Genomic DNA, 16,074 nt, shown 5'->3' with positions numbered 1-16,074 from the left:
GACTGGGCAGCTGAAAAGAAAATCGCACTGGCTATGTTGTGCATATGTGCCCGAAACCCCAGGAGGAGAATCGGGGAGGGGAGAGTATGGCAAGGCCATTCCCTGGGGGTGATCTCTCACTTTCCCTCTCACTGCCTCTCTCCAGTGAGTGCATGCACACTATGACAAAAAAGCAAAAACCTTAATATCCTAGATAAAATGTAAACGACTATCATCTATCCTGTGCTCTACGATTTTACATATACATGTATATAGTATATATTTTTTACATATACTTATATACACATACATATATATTTCATACATATATGTGTTATATATACACACATACATGTATATATAAAAATATTTTAAAAGTGCCTTAAGAAGACAGAAAAAGAGACCACAATATAAACAAAATATCTGGGTACTGCTAAAACAAGTTAGAACTGGGACCAGCAGTTGGCGTAATGGCTATGTCGCTGGACTCCCATGTGGTGAACTGTGGTTCGAGTCCTGGACCTGGTGGCTTAAATTCACACTGGGAGCACGTGCGTGCATGCCCAAGATCCTGAGAGGAAAATGGAGGAGGGATTGCAGTGTGGTCAACCTCTCTGGAGGGTGGTTTCTCACTTTTTGTCTCTGTCTTCCTGGTGAACGCACGCGCCCTATAGCAAAAACCTCTCCAAAAAAAGAAGAAGAAGAAAACAAGTTAGAATACTATATTAACTAGATTTTGTTACCTTACTTACTCTAAATTATAATGTACACACAGAAGATGAAGAAAAAAACATATTTAAAATGTTATAAGTAGGCAGGGGGTTGACTATAATTTCTGTATTTCAGGCTTTGGGCATTGATGCTTTCAAATGTTACCTGCATAATATTGATGCTTAGCTGGCAAACTTCCTCCTGTGTTTTAGGGTGCTGAAAGACCTACGAGGAAAAATTTTGATTAATGCTTTTGGACGTCACTAAGAAAATAGAACTTTCTGTTTATGAAGTTAGATATAAAAAGTTAAAACAGAGGAAACTGTTTCAGATGTATAGTTACTCTGAAAAGTGAGTGAAAAGTTGACTTATAAGTGGTTTTTCCAACCTGCAGGGATTTTTAGCTTGAAGTCAGTGAAGTACTAAATTCGCTGACAACAGCTTGGCCACTGTGCATTCTGTACACACAATGTTATCACCACAGGTATTCTACCTACGATGCCTATGCTCACCTTTTAATTCCCATCAGCCCTGGGACCAGCAGTGAGCATAACTGCTATGTCGCCGGACTCCCACGTAGTTGACTATGGTTCGAGTCCTGGACCCAGTGGCTTACACTCTGCCGGGCGCATGTGCGTGCGTGCCCAAAATCCCGAGAGGAGAATGGAGGAGAAGGGATTGTGGCGTGGCCATTCCCCAAGCGGGTAATTTCTCGCTTTCTGTCTCTGTCTTTCTCTGTCTCTCTGGCAAGCGCACACACCCTATAGCAAAAACCTCTCCAAAAAAAAAAAGTAAAAAAATTCCCATCAGCCCATAGAATTGTCATTTCTATGTAGCTAAACTAAATAAAACACCAAAGAGTAGGAGAAAAATAATTCTTGTGCTGCAACAAGTTAAAAACTTTCAACTGTGATTCCCAAGAGTTCCTTGAAAGCTTCTGAAATGGAAGTGGGACTGAACAGAAGACTTACGCTGGCTTCTCCAGGCTTGCATTCAAGAACTCCCTTAAGCGACTGCAGAGAATGAACGATGCACTGCTCAAACTGACATGGCTAAAGGGGGGGAAAAACACATATCTTAACATTCTAAAACAAGTGCTAGTTTTTAATACATGCTGAACAGAAGTGGCTACACTGTGAGGCCGTGGGGTACGATGCCGCTACTGGATGCGGAGCTGTGTGGGTGACCCAGGTCCTGATCCCAGAGCAATGGAAATGCATATGGTGAGGACCCTGTAACTGCGATCCCAGCTAACCGGGAGGGGAGGCTGGGGTGAGGGGTCACAGCACAGAGACCTTGCCACACACGCCTAACCCAGGCCAGCCTGGGGCACGGCAGTGAAGGCAGCTGGATCCTACATGGTTCAAGTCCATGACCCGATGGCTTGAAAATCATGTGGGGCATGTGTACGCACAGGCCCGAAATCCCAAAAGGTGGGAGAAATGGAGGAGAGGGGACTGCGGCATGACCATTCCCCATGGGGGTGCTTTGGCTCACCCCCCCCCCCCCCCCCCAGTGAGCACAACTGCCCTCTGGCGAAAACAAACAAATGAATAAGCAAAAACAAACAACAAAAAAATAACAAAACTACTTCCCACTCTCTCTCTTATTAAAAAAATTTTAAAAAGATATTTATCAAAAGTGAATATGTCCTGGGACCAGCAGTTAGTGTAATGGCTATGTCGTTAGACTCCCACGTAGTCGACCATGGTTCGCGTCCCGGACCCGGTGGCTTAAACTCACGCCGGGCGCGTGTGCGTGCGTGCCCAAGATCCCGAGAGGAGAATGGAGGAGAAGGGCTTGCAGCATGGCCATCCGGGGGGGGTGATTTCTCGCTTTCAGTCTCTTTGTCTCTCTGTGTCTGTCTGGCAAGCGCACATGCCCTATAGCAAAAACCTCTCCAAAAAAAAAAAAAAGTGAATATGTCCTAAAAACTAAACATTCCTGATCTATGGAAAGGAAGAGATACTAATAATCTATCACATTAGCTCCCAGTCGCTGCATTTCAGGTTTGGCGTACATTTTGCATTTAATATTTTATTATTTTACTTTTACATTCGGTCATTCATTTATTTGAATTGCCAGAGGGCACAGAGACTCCCAGAGAGAAGGAGATGGGGAAAACATCCTCTACTAAGGTACAGTTGTGCTGCAACCCTCCTCCCCCATTTCTCTATCTAGCTGGGATAGGGGGCATGCATGCGTACACACTTGGCATGTTTTTCAAGTCACGAGGGTAGGGGGTTTGAACCATGGTAGTCATGCAGAATCTGGCACTCTGAAACACTAAGCTATGGAGTCAGCCCATGCTCTCTCTCTCTCTCTCTCTCTCTATCTTGTCGTTGAGAAAGTCATGATGCATTTTTGTATAAAAAAAAAATACATCATGACTTTACCGACAACCCAATATATCTACAAGGCATGTGCACTAGCTGGAGAGGGAGAGAAACAGAGAGAAAAGTGAGAAACGTTCCCCCTCTCCCTAGAGGGGATAGCCATGCCACAATCCTTTCTCATCCCTTATTCTCTCATGGTTTTGGGCATCCATGCATATACACCCAGCATGATTTTCATGCTGCCAGGTCCAGAACTTGAACTGTGGACAGCCACGTGAGAATCCAGCACCTTAAACACCACGCCACCTGCAAGCCTGCCCTTAGTATTTATAAATGAATGAATCTTGAGAATGTAAAGTACATCTTATTCAACTATAGAAGTATAAAACTCAAGTATAACTAACATTTTTCTTTGGAAGTCTACTTTTCAGAGGCAAATGACATGGTTAAAAGGCAGATACGACAAGTTGATATTTTAAACACCACTTCCCGGGTATATTCTAGAATAAGCTTAATACCCATCTTCCAAGTCAACAAAATTGAATGTCAGTAACAATCCAAAGGAGGTAAAATATCCTTAGGTCAGGTAAGTAACTACAGTCATTATCTAAATACATTGAATCAGAAAATGAAACCTTGAAAACATGTCTAACCAATGGTATTTCGAGATAAGCTTGAATGCATCCTATTGTTTTAACTCCTAAGTGTGTCTCAGCTCTACTTTGCACTGGGAACTACTCTACATGACAGAGATGCATGAGTGCACAGAGGAGGGCAGCGTGCATACCCCAGGGTGGGCGAGATGTTGCAGAGGCTGAGGGACCACAGACAGAGCAGCGTGGCACAGCCCCTGAGCCTGAACAAGGCACACGAAAGGTGGAGCCTGGCATGTGGGTTTTATTCAAAGATCCCCAAGGCATGGAAGGCCCAACACTCAATCGACCGTCTTTTTGCAAGAAATCTGGAGTGAGAACCTCTCCTTAATATTTGCGTCAATTTTTAAAAGGGGTTTGGAAAAACAAAACTGAACACAAGTAAGTGATACCTTCATATGTGTTTTTAAAAAGACGAATTTATTTTCTTATGTAAAGATATCCAGACTTAGTGAAAGTTAAAAACAGTGCCACTGCTTTAATGTCATCTTATCACTATACTTTGAAACCACCAGAGGGCACCATAGAAAAATACTTTCAAAGTACACACGCGTGCACGCACGCACACACACACACACACACAGAGAACAAGTGAACATAGGCTAAATACCAAATGCACAGAAAGTACTTACGAGTTTAAATGTTTGATGACTAACTTACCTCAAAAGCATGAAAGTTGAAAATGCTACAGGAATAAACGTCATTATAATATTGACAACTGAATCTAACAGTTAAATGTGGATGTTTGTGCATGGTTATCTAGATTTCTTAAATTAAAATTTAAACTGAATGTTACTAATTTTATACCTATATTAATACAATAAACGCATAGAGAATACTAGAAAGGTCCATGAGCAGTCAGTTTCAGCTAAACTGGCAGTAAACTAGTCTAAACATTTGCTATTTCTGTATTCTAAAATAAATGGTACTATCTCTGTGGATTATCATTGAATCACCCGACTTAGATGACTATAAGGAGTTATCACAAAACATCCCAGTTCTTCTGAAAGAAGAAAATTCTCAGAATTATCCAAATTGAAAAAAGGCAGAAAGTATTTTCAACATGAGAAGAAAACAGGATGCTTTCAAATGAGCTGTTCAGAACACTAAAGTGAAGTTCTAATCAAAGGTAATACTTTAGCTGAAAGAACACTCATCATGAAGCACAGCTTAATGTTCACTTCTTCAGCCTGATAAGGGACACTCTCCCATCCCAATCAACAGGGAGACAGAGCGACAGTCTCATCTCAAACAAATGAGATGATAAGAACAAATAAGTGAGAGGTACGTGATAGACTTTGATGCAAGGTACATAATCTTTCACAGTCTTAAGACTTTGACCCACACGTTTAGGTTAAAATACTCAAAGCTAGAGTTTAGACTCATGCTGTAAGAACTGATTCACCTTCTAAGAGAGGGCCAGGCTGAATAGCTGTCCTCTCTTACCCAAACGTCTGAGCCTATTTCTGTAAGGATAAGTGATGAGAAGACGCCTTGGCTGACCCAGGTGACCTACTTCCTGTGGGCCCTTCACTCACCAGGCACGGTGGGGCTTACCCCTCTCTTCTCTGCACAGAGTTATGTGGCATGCGTGTAAGAGGTTGTTAAATTAGTTATTTTATGGTTATGACTGCACTCACATGTGAATAGTTAAACTTTAAAAATAAAGTACAAAAATAAGTTTCTATTGTAACCACTTCAAAGCATTTTCACAGAAACTAATCAACTACCACTAGACAAACAAACAGTCCTGAGACCAAGGAAGCTGACAGGCTGACCTCATTGATAAGAAATTCTGACCTGAAAGGGGCCTGAAGCCAATGTACCCTTTATGGCTAAGAGGTACTGAATTTATATCAAGGTTTATTTGTTTTGTTTTGTTTTAAATAAAAGAACCTTTACAACAGACTCTGTTTTCTCGATCTGAACCCATTAATTTTTTTCCTTTGCACAAGACCAATGTGAGGCAGGTATCATGAACCAGGTATCAAAGTGACTTGATGTCTAAGCTTAATTTTGTATTCCCAGAAACTATTTAGATTACATGCTCCTTACTAATATAATGTCAGTCGATTATTTTAAATAGTAATATATACTAATAACTAGTAATTAAAAAAAAGGTAAACTTACTAGAGATGTCAGTCCTTCATTATCAACAATCCAATCTTCCTTTTCAGCTAATCTCTTTATTTCTACATGGAAAACAAGCATGTAAGTAATTCTACTATAATTAACTCACTATACCGCATAGTAATAAAGATCTATAAAAGGTTGGGGGATCAGCAGATAGCATAATGGCTACGTTGCTGGACTCCCATGTAGCTGACTGCCGTTCAAGTCCTGGATCTGGTGGCTTAAACACACTGGGCACATGTGCATGTGTGCCCAAGATGCGAAGAAGAGAATGGAGGAGAAGGGATTGTGGTGTGGCCAGCCCCCCTGGGGGGTGATTTCTGGCTTTCTATCTCTCTGTCTCTCTCTGTCTTTCTGGCGAGTACACACACCCTATAGCAAAAATCTCTCCAAAAATAGATAGATAAATAAATAAATAACAAATATAACTTTTACTGCTTTTCAGGATTCTAAAGAGACAATCCCCCAAATTTAAAAATGTATAAAGAAAAGAATCATCTATGATTTCTACTATCCAGAGAAACACTGCTAACAATCTTTCCTCCAATTTTACATTAATTTTTCTAAATTAAATTTTTTAAATATACATACATGTATGTTCAAAACTAGGATCATACTTTATATACATTCTAGCTCTTATATTTCTTACCTAACATTCATTGTAAGGTGTTCTTATTTTGAGAATATCCATCTTAATTTCTGCATGCTCTTACATCTCAGCTAAATTGATTTGAAAAGACATTAAAAAAAGAAAAATATGCTAGTGGGCAGCCAGAAATAAGATGAACTCACATTCAAATTTCCTTAAGAGTTATTTTCTCTTATTTTCAAGGATTTGCAAACTGGAAGGAGATAGTATACTCAGATAACCATTGTCTACTACATGCCATCAATTTTTTTTAACATACCTTCTGCTGTATGCTGCAATGTGACCATTACACAGCGTACTCGGAGATCCAGAATGAGATCCTGGATAGTCTGTAACATGTCATTAGGAATTTCAAGGGCAGTTAGTGATTCATAAGTAAGCCTGTAAAAAAAACAACACAGAAAAATAAAAGTGAGTGGAGCGTCGAGATCCCAAAGCAATCCCTGTCATTGCTCTTGCTACCCCGTAACTATTCCTCATGAAGTTTACAAGCACAGCATTAGGTCGACACAGAAAAGGTAAGAACATAACAGGGACTGGATCATAACAATAAAGCCAACGATATGAAAAGATTCACAGAGAGAATGGTACTTTCATCCACCATAAACACCAGGAACATTTAGGAGCTTAGCTCTTAGGTAAGCGGGAAACGGTATATAGGCAAAAGGACAGCGAGAAGAAAAAATAGAACTTCTTCTTTGGTGAATGTATTAAAAATCATATAGTTGGGGCCGGCAAGTGGCATGGTGGTTAAAAGGCGTTGGACTCCCACATGGCCGACCATGGTTCAAGTCTCGGACCTGGTGGTTTGCTTTCTCACTTCCTCTCTCTCTCTCTTTCTGATCAAACTGGAAAATAATAATGATAATAATAATAAATAAAGTTAAATAAAATAATTCTTAAAAAAAATCACATAGTTAACTATTTTTTGGTTAAAAGGTAACAAACAAACAACAAAATTATCCCTTTTTATGAGAAAATGTGAGTATGTACCTTACTGTCTGGATGGCATGAGCCAGCCACTGCCCGGAGAGCTCAGACTTCACTTCCCAGCCTCCATACTGTCTTGCTTCTCCCTCCCGGATGCTGAGGGGCAGCAAAGCTCCACGGATCAGCTTCACAAGGGAGTACATTACCTCCTGAATCATTTTCTAGAACGTGATGAACAAGCAAAATTGCATTAAAATATCATAATCTGATTGCATTAAATAAAAATAGAAAAAAAAAATATCTTGAGACTTTTGTCTTAGTAATTTTGGATGAGCAAACCCTACCCTGCAGAAAAGGTCTATGTGTATCTCCTTAACTTACCTTAAAATCATTTTGTCTTTGCCTTACATTCTTTGATCTTTCAATCTGGCCTGACTTCTCAGCAGTCTTAAAAATTAAAAAACAAAAACGAAATTAAACAGATTAGTTTTCTTTTAGAAATAATTTATAAAAATAAGAAAATGCTTTAGCAGTTGTATATAAAGAGAACATGAAATGTCTTTTTTTTTTTTTAATAGGTTTTTGCCATAGGGCACATACGCTCACCAGAGAGGAGAGAGATAGAGAGAGGGAAAGTGAGAAATCACCCCGTTTCCACACCCGGGGAATGTCCACAACATAATCCTTTTTCCATTGTCCTCTAGGGATCTTGGACATGCTTGCACATGTCACCAGAAGGATTATTAAGTTGCTGGGTCTAGGACTTGAACCATGGTGGGCCATGTTGGAATCCAGCCACTTTAACCACTACCTGCTGGCTTCATAAAATAAGTTGTTTTTTTTTTTTTTTTGGAGAAGTTTGGTTTTTTTTTTTTTGAGAGGTTTTTGCTATAGGGTGCGTGCGCTCGCCAGACAGACACAGAGAGACAGAGAGATAGAAAGCGAGAAATCACCCCCCAGGGGTGATGGTCACGCTGCAATCCCTTCTCCTCCATTCTTCTCTCGGGATCTTGGGCACGCACGCACACGCGCCCGGCATGAGTCCTAAGCCACTGGGTGCGGGACGCGAACCGCGGTCGACTACGTGGGAGTCCAGCGACATAGCCATTACGCTAACTGCTGGTTTCCAGCATAAAATAAGTTTTAAGAAATAAATCTAAGTTTTTAATTAAAAGATACTTAACTAGAAAGCCTTTCCTATTCCAATAAAAAATTATCGGACTTTCTTAAAATTTTTAGGTATAATTCCCATAAATACGCCCACAAATTAAGTAAGATGAATCTACCAATTCTGTAGGTGAAATTCATGTGCCATTTTCATCAACAATTTTGTATGGTCAAACTATAAACTCCCATACCCATGATAACATTCTCAACATCATCACTCTTTAGCTAGAGTAGAAATAAAAGGAAAAGTAAACTCTGAATTACTTTGCAGTAATCCTAGGGGATCCATTCCATCCTCTGGATAAATACTTGTGAATACAAACTCTATAACTGTTACTTATTTAAAAAAATAATAAATCACCGTTTTTCTTTTAGGGATTTGTACAGTCTAATTTAGGAGAGAATACGTAATTCCAGAATTAGTTTCCTGTCTGTTTACTGACATAATCTATGTCTTCCTCTTGATATTTCTTTCTCCACTAAGCAATGTGAGGAAGAGTACATTGATTAAGAAAGATGGATCTCACTTAACTCTTCATTAACACATTTTCTAACAACTGAATATTATTATAATAAATACTATAGAAGGGCAAGCTTAGGAAAATTTCCAAATAAAGAAGCAGTGACAAAATAATATAACATAAAAGAAAATTCTTACACTTCATTGACCTAATGCCAAAGGTATCCTTTAAGTTAAAACTTTTATGTATTATTGGTTAGAAACATGTCAAGGAATCTTTCAAGTTCATAGAAGTTGCATTATAAAGAATTATGATGTAGACTTCAAGTTAATTTTTAAAATATATAATGTTTTTGGTTTTTATTTTTTGGAGTTTTTTTTGCTATAGGGTGTGTGCGCTCACCAGAAAGACAGAGACAGAGAGACAGAAAGCGAGAAATCACCCCCAGGGGGGATGGCCACGCCGCAATCCCTTCTGCTCCATTCTCTTCTTGGGATCTTGGGTACGCACACACACGTGCCTGGTGTGAGTTTAAGCCACCGGGTCGCGGACTCGAACCACAGTCGACTACATGGGAGTCCAGCGACATAGCCGTTATGCTAACTGCTGGTCCCTATAACGTTTTAAGTATATGTACATATATTTTATGTATGAAGTTTATTATATTATATATATTAAGCTAAGTCTGCTCACCTGCTGCCTGTTTTTGTCTAGTGTGATACTTGGAATCAAAGCAGCACTGAGGGAACTTTGGGTCTAGTGTGGAGAAGCAGACGATGTTCTGACTATGGTGATAAACAGCAGGCTGCGTGTGCACACCCGCTCCCCGGTGCGGGCCTGTTGCAGGTTTCAGCCTTAGGCATTTTCTTCTCTTTTCTCTAGATATCCTCTCACTCATTTGTTCCCTTGGCTCCAAATTATGCCAACTGCTGGTCCCAGAACTCAATCTGAATCCTTGCCCTTATCTTCCTCAACCATCAGTAAGACTGATCAACACCGCTCCAAAGTATGAATCAAATCTTTCAATTTCTCCCCAACTCCTCTGATAAACCTTTGTCCAAACCATCACTGTTATCTGGGCAACCTTAATGACTTCCTCACCTTTGTCCCCTGACAATTAATAATCTTGAACAAGCAACCAAAGTAGTGTTTTTAAATCTAGAAAGCTGATCTGGCTCCCTTTCCTGTTGTGGTCTGCAATAGAGGTCTCCACCAGCTGCTTTGCCCACTGCCCCTGCCCCTGCCCCTGCCCCAGCTCTTCCTCCTGAAGCTTTCCCAGCTACTCGGTATAATCCACAGGTGGTGGCTTTCTTCCTGCTTCTCAGACGGGCCGAGTTCCTTTCCTCAGCGAGTGTGCGCCAGCCTCACTGCTAGCTCATGCTACCCCTGATACTCCCTGTGGTTGTCTCCTTCTCTCGTATCAAGTGTCAGCTTCAATACCATATCCACAGAGACATCTCCTGACCACCACTCCACTACGGGCATACTTTACCACGGGATGCTTTTTGCTTCTTTTACAGTCATTACCAGAATTCAGGCTAATTTTATTTATTTATTTATTTAGGTTTTTCCCATAGGGCACATGCACTTGCCAGAGACAGACAGAAAGAGACAGTGAGAGGGAAAGTGAGAAATCACTACCTGGAGGAACAACAGCCAGGCCTTTTTTTCTCCTGGAATTTTGGGCATGCACGCACATGTGCCTGGCGTGATTTTCAAGCTGCCAGGTATAGAATTTGAACCCCAGTCTTCCATGTGGGAGACTAGCACCTTAAACACCATGCCACCTGCTGTTCTTTAGGAAAAATTTTTTTAAAAATTGTTATTGGTGGCCACTTCAGAAGGAAACAGGCCATGTTTATCATGTTAACTGTTTTATTTTTACTATAAATACGTGTTTCCAAATTTATGTACAGGGACCAGCAGATGGTGTAGTGGTTACGTTGCTGGACTCCATATGGCCGACTGTGGTTCAAGTCCTAGACCCAGTGGCTCGAAAATTATGTAAGGCGCGCGCACACGCACACGTGTGTGTGTGTGTGTGTGTGTGTGTGTGTACCCATGATCTCAGGAGGACAATGGAAAAGAAGGGATTGTGGCTTGGCCATCCTCCCTATAGAGTGATTTCTCACTTTCTCTCTCACTCTCTCTCTCTCTCTCTCTTTCTCCTGTGATAGCACACACCCTGTAGCAAAAATGTCTAAATAAATAAAATAAATAAATAAACTGTATGAATATATGCACATATATAGCTCATGAATATACATTTTGGACACATGTCTATGTGTGTATGGGCATATGCTGTACATGTGTATGTATATATTATATGTGTTTACAACCACACATGTGCTGTATGCATACATGTATGTATATACACCAACATAATCATTGCACACATGGAAATGTGAGTATTTTATGTGCATGAAGGCATATGCAGGTATGTATATCATGTGGGCACACATATACGTTGTGTGTGTTGTGTGTGTGTGTGCATGTATGTATGTATATCAGTACCTGAATATAAAGTGTTTTCAAGGTATTCAATAAATATTTGGTGAATTAATAATCACCAAATATTCGACAGTATATTAATAATCACCAAATACTTGGTGATTCGGACAAAGCGTTCTTCAAGCCCTTAAATAGTTAAGAAAGCATGACTGGCCAGAATGTAACAGGGCTACTCTGAACCCCCCCACCCCCCCCCCAAAAAAAACCCTGAAGTCCTGTGTCTCAACAAGGAATACTGGCCCTTAATGTACAACCCTATAATATATTCCTAAAAAGCCCAATAGATTCAATTATCCTGGAGATTTACAATGTAGACAAAAAGGATGAGGAGAGTCTTGAGAGTTGTGTGTGATGGCCCAGAGTTGGGAGACCACCTCGTAGAAGGTGAGCTCGGCACCCACCTCAACAGCAGGAGGCACACCAGGACACTGGAATCCCACACTGCTGAGTCTTTATTAAGAACCTGTGATAGCTGATTTTATGTGTCAACTTGACTGGGCCATGGGGCGCCCTGATATCTGGCCGAATACATGGTGTGTTTCTGTGAAGAGTTTCTGGATGAGATCAATATTCAGATCAGCAGAATGAGTGAAAGGAATTGCCCTCCCTACTGTGGGTGGGCCTCATAAATCAGCTAAAGGTCTCAACAGAACAGAAGGGCCAAGTTTCCTTCTGAAGAAGGAATTCTTCTTGCCTGACTGCCTTCAAGCTGTGATCCTGTTTATTTTCTGCCTTCTTACTTGAACTCAAACTTCTGTTCTGTTCTGTTCTTGGGTCTCAAGCCTGAAGGAATCTAGACTGGAATCTATACCATTGACTCTTGTAAATATCCTGCTTGCTGACTCATCCTATGGACCTTGGGACATACCAGCCTCTACAATTATGTGAGTCGATTCCCTATAATAAATCCTTTTATGTAAGGAGGAATCTTCAAAGAGTTCATAGAAAATGTCTTTTACGAAAAAACTATGCATGTATTTGACAATTTTTTGCATAAAAATAAATTGATTTTCCACAAATTCTTTGAAGATACATGTCCTATTAGTTCTACTTCTCTGGGGAACCTGCTAATATAATTGTATAAGTTATACAATTATACACCTGACAGAGGTGTCTTCTCTAACTGTGTCTTCCACAATATCTGATACTGATCTTTATATATGCTGGAATTATTCAATGGGAAGATTATTCCAGTCATTTGTCCTATTAAGGTATTTTAAAAATCAATGTAAAGAATGAAAACCTGTTGCTAAAAAGCATCACAAATAACAAATTTAAGGCTAAATTTTGTCAACAATTTTTTGCACCCAACAGGGACTCATCAATGCATGATGACATCTACTAGACAATAATTTTATAAAATTCAAGGACTTTTCTCCAAATACAAGAAGATTAAATAGAGAAGGGGAAATTAGGTATAAGAAATTTGTAATTGTTAGTCAGACAATTATTTCTTGCTTTAATTTGATGAAAAGGGAAATATCTCTAACACAATGAAGTATATAAGGTTTGCTCTATTTTTAAAAGGAATCTAATTTAGAACATACAGTACATTTTAATGTACATACTATGAATTTTGTGACTTTTTAAAAGGCTGATTCCTAAAATGTAACCATTATTTGGATGCTTTAAAAAGTTTCATCCAAAAGTGCACTGTATTTAAAATATATCTAAAGGTGAAATCTTAACCTACTATTAACTATTTCGTTAATTAAAAACCTTAACTCTTTCCTGCACACACAGACCAAAACTACTTTGTGGTAAGGCCAACGGCTAGATTTCACTGTTTTGATTCACATATGTTACTTCACATGAACTTAACTGGTTTGAAGAACTGACTATTTTTTTAAACTGTTGGAAACTTCATCCGAATCATTAACGGATGAGTTCTTAATATAAAACAAGACAGTCCTGGAACAAGAAAAATAGATTTCAAGTAAATCGTGTTAAAATACTATCAAGTTTTCTTGTATAGGATCAAATATCAACAATGAAAAGCCTGAGAACTCTTCCCACATTAATTCAATGAGGTTTCCGGGCCTCCCAACTGAGGGGGCAGGCACTTTCCAACCCCTCATCCCTTCCTGCTTCCCTCTAGTGCATTTCTAGCTTTTTAAAAGGGTATTAGCAGTTTAAAACACGCCCAAAACTATAAAGTGAATTGCAATTAATAATTATTACTATAAACTTTTAAGAAATGTTTATAAACATAAGTAGGCATATTCAGCCCAGCTAATTAAAATTAATTTTTCGTTTCAACTCTAATGTTGTTCAAGATTCTAAAGTAGGTCACTTTACTTTTCATCTAGGACCAAATATTTCACTTACATTTTTACTATAATTAGATATAACTGGTAAGGAAAGAAAACATATCCTCTTCTCACGAAAGTATCCCAGATCAAAACCTCTTAAGACTCAAGAAAAGGCAACTGATCCAAATGAGAGGAGAAAACACTTATCTGGAAACAAATGATAAAATTTAAAACCTATATCCTAAGGAACTAATTCTTTTTTGTTTTATTTTGTTGTGGTTGTTAGATTTTTCTTCTTTTCTTTTTTTTGGAGAGGTTTTTGCTATAGGGCGCATGCGCTCACCAGACAGAGAGACAGAAAGCGAGAAATCACCCCCCCACCCCCCTCGAGGGGGATGGCCACGCCGCAATCCCTTCTCCTCCATTCTCCTCTCAGGATCTTGGGCATGCACGCACATGAGCCCAGCGTGAGTTTAAGCCACCGGGTCCTGGACTCGAATCGCAGTCGACTATGTGGGAGTCCAGCGACATAGCCATTACGCTAACTGCTGGTCCCTGGTTGTTAGATTTTTGCTATAAGGTCTCTGCACTCATTAGAGAGAGGGAAAATGAGAAATCACTCCCCAGCGGGGAAGGCCACACCACAATCTCTTCTGCTCCATTCTTCTCTCAGGATTTTGGGCATGGACACACACGTGCCTGGCAGGATTTTCAAGTCAGTGAGTCTGGGACTCAAACCGCGGTCAGTCATGTGGCAGTCCAGCCCCTTAACCACTGTGGCACCTGCTGGCCCCAGGACCTAGGTCTTTAACCACGAAGGCTGTGGTTTCAACAAAAATGGTTTCAGCTCTGTCCACATCCACTTTCTACATTGCCACGTCCAAAAGCAGCAGGAAATAACCTTTATTCTCATGAAAAAAAAAAAAAAAAAAAAAAAAAAAAAAAACACCTCTCCTTGCTCTCCCCAAAACACAGCTGTCTTCTCAATGTTACAGGTGGGACTCCCTAAGCAATGCAGGGGCAAAGGGCATCAGAATCTACATTCCAGAAATCGGAGGCCTTTCTTAGAGCACTTTAAATGAGATTATAAAGTGTTAAGTCTGATTTCCCTGTGCTACACACAAAAGTCAGAATCATTCATTTATATTCACAATGTCTATGCTACCAATTGTATTCTAGATTAAGATACTAAGTAAATGTGTGACTCATGAAAATATAAAGACTCATAAAAACTTCCGTAGGCTGTTAATAATGAGGCCAGATGACATATTCTTTAAATTCTTTCCAAGTAGGAAATTCCACAATTAGAAGGATTAAAAGGGAGGAACTGAATTTCAAAACAATCAAACAACTTGCTCGAGGTTCCACGGTTAAGTCTTAGGGCTTTACAATGTTTTTAACGAATCTTAAAATATATGATGATGGTCATAAGTGTTGAATTACTAAGATTTAAAAAAAAAAAATTACTTCAAAACCTACCATTTTTTTAGACATTCACAATGACTTACCTCCACCTATACTTCAATTCTTGTACATACCTCACTGAAAAGACTTCCATTAACATAGGAGATCCAGAGTTTCCAGAAGTTAGGCAGCTGACTTAAAACAAGCTTGGTCAATTTTTCAACAAATGCCACCCTGTGGGGAGTTTTGTATCTCCACGCTAAGAGGCAAAAAAGAATAAAATACTATAAATATTCTTTTGAACCAAGAATAAAAATCTACTTGAACTATTGCCCATCCCCCTAAAACTTACATGCACACTAGAAGTAGCCCAAATCTAGGTGGAGACACTAGAGTACACACATTTGCTGTGTTCCCTCCTCACATCCCACTCTTGACTCTGGTGGCATCCAGTGCACGGTGGCACACCTATCACCAGAGGTCCCCCAAGGAAGGAAGAGTGGCACCACTGGCTGAAGGTGAGCAGTGAGGTGGGCATGGCATCAGACATTGGGAAGCCTTTGAAGAAGACATTTCCTTGGCTTTTCAACCTTGTCCTCAGAATGGTATAGTTCTCTTCAAAAAGTTATGCCTTCAAATAGACAAACACCAGGGCCATCTCTATAGCCGATAACGAAACTTGAGGCTAATATCAACCTCTTAGAAAGGCCGTTGTACATCCTCGGTGATCACACTCAGTAGTAAGTGCTCCAGAGTAGGGTTAGTGAGACATGAAACGACCTACACATGGGCTTTATTATAGGGTAAACTGACATGTAAGAATGGGCTGGGCAGACAGCAACCCCAAAGTTCATGCAGCTTCAACCCCTTGTTTTTCCTTCTGCTGTA

The 16,074-nt window shown here is 39.8% G+C and overlaps 1 protein-coding gene across 2 annotated transcripts in view; it reads right to left on the bottom strand.

The window, feature by feature from the left end:
• Positions 1 to 16,074, bottom strand: part of EXOC2 (exocyst complex component 2) — a 194,424-nt gene that overhangs the window by 89,524 nt on the left and 88,826 nt on the right. For both annotated transcript variants that reach the window (XM_006143053.3, XM_027769779.1), the window contains exons 13-19: positions 15,321 to 15,445; positions 7,773 to 7,838; positions 7,455 to 7,612; positions 6,721 to 6,842; positions 5,810 to 5,871; positions 1,662 to 1,742; positions 856 to 915 (exon numbers count right to left, since the gene is read on the bottom strand). In XM_006143053.3, the coding sequence (XP_006143115.1) occupies positions 856 to 915; positions 1,662 to 1,742; positions 5,810 to 5,871; positions 6,721 to 6,842; positions 7,455 to 7,612; positions 7,773 to 7,838; positions 15,321 to 15,445 (674 nt within the window). The remainder of the gene's footprint in view (positions 1 to 855; positions 916 to 1,661; positions 1,743 to 5,809; positions 5,872 to 6,720; positions 6,843 to 7,454; positions 7,613 to 7,772; positions 7,839 to 15,320; positions 15,446 to 16,074) is intronic.

Source organism: Tupaia chinensis, unplaced genomic scaffold (genome assembly GCF_000334495.1).
Source record: "Tupaia chinensis unplaced genomic scaffold, TupChi_1.0 Scaffold000090_1, whole genome shotgun sequence".
Classification (NCBI taxonomy): domain Eukaryota; kingdom Metazoa; phylum Chordata; class Mammalia; order Scandentia; family Tupaiidae; genus Tupaia; species Tupaia belangeri.
The sequence above is the reverse complement of the archived record's forward strand: the minus strand, read 5'-3'. Positions and strand labels throughout refer to the sequence as shown.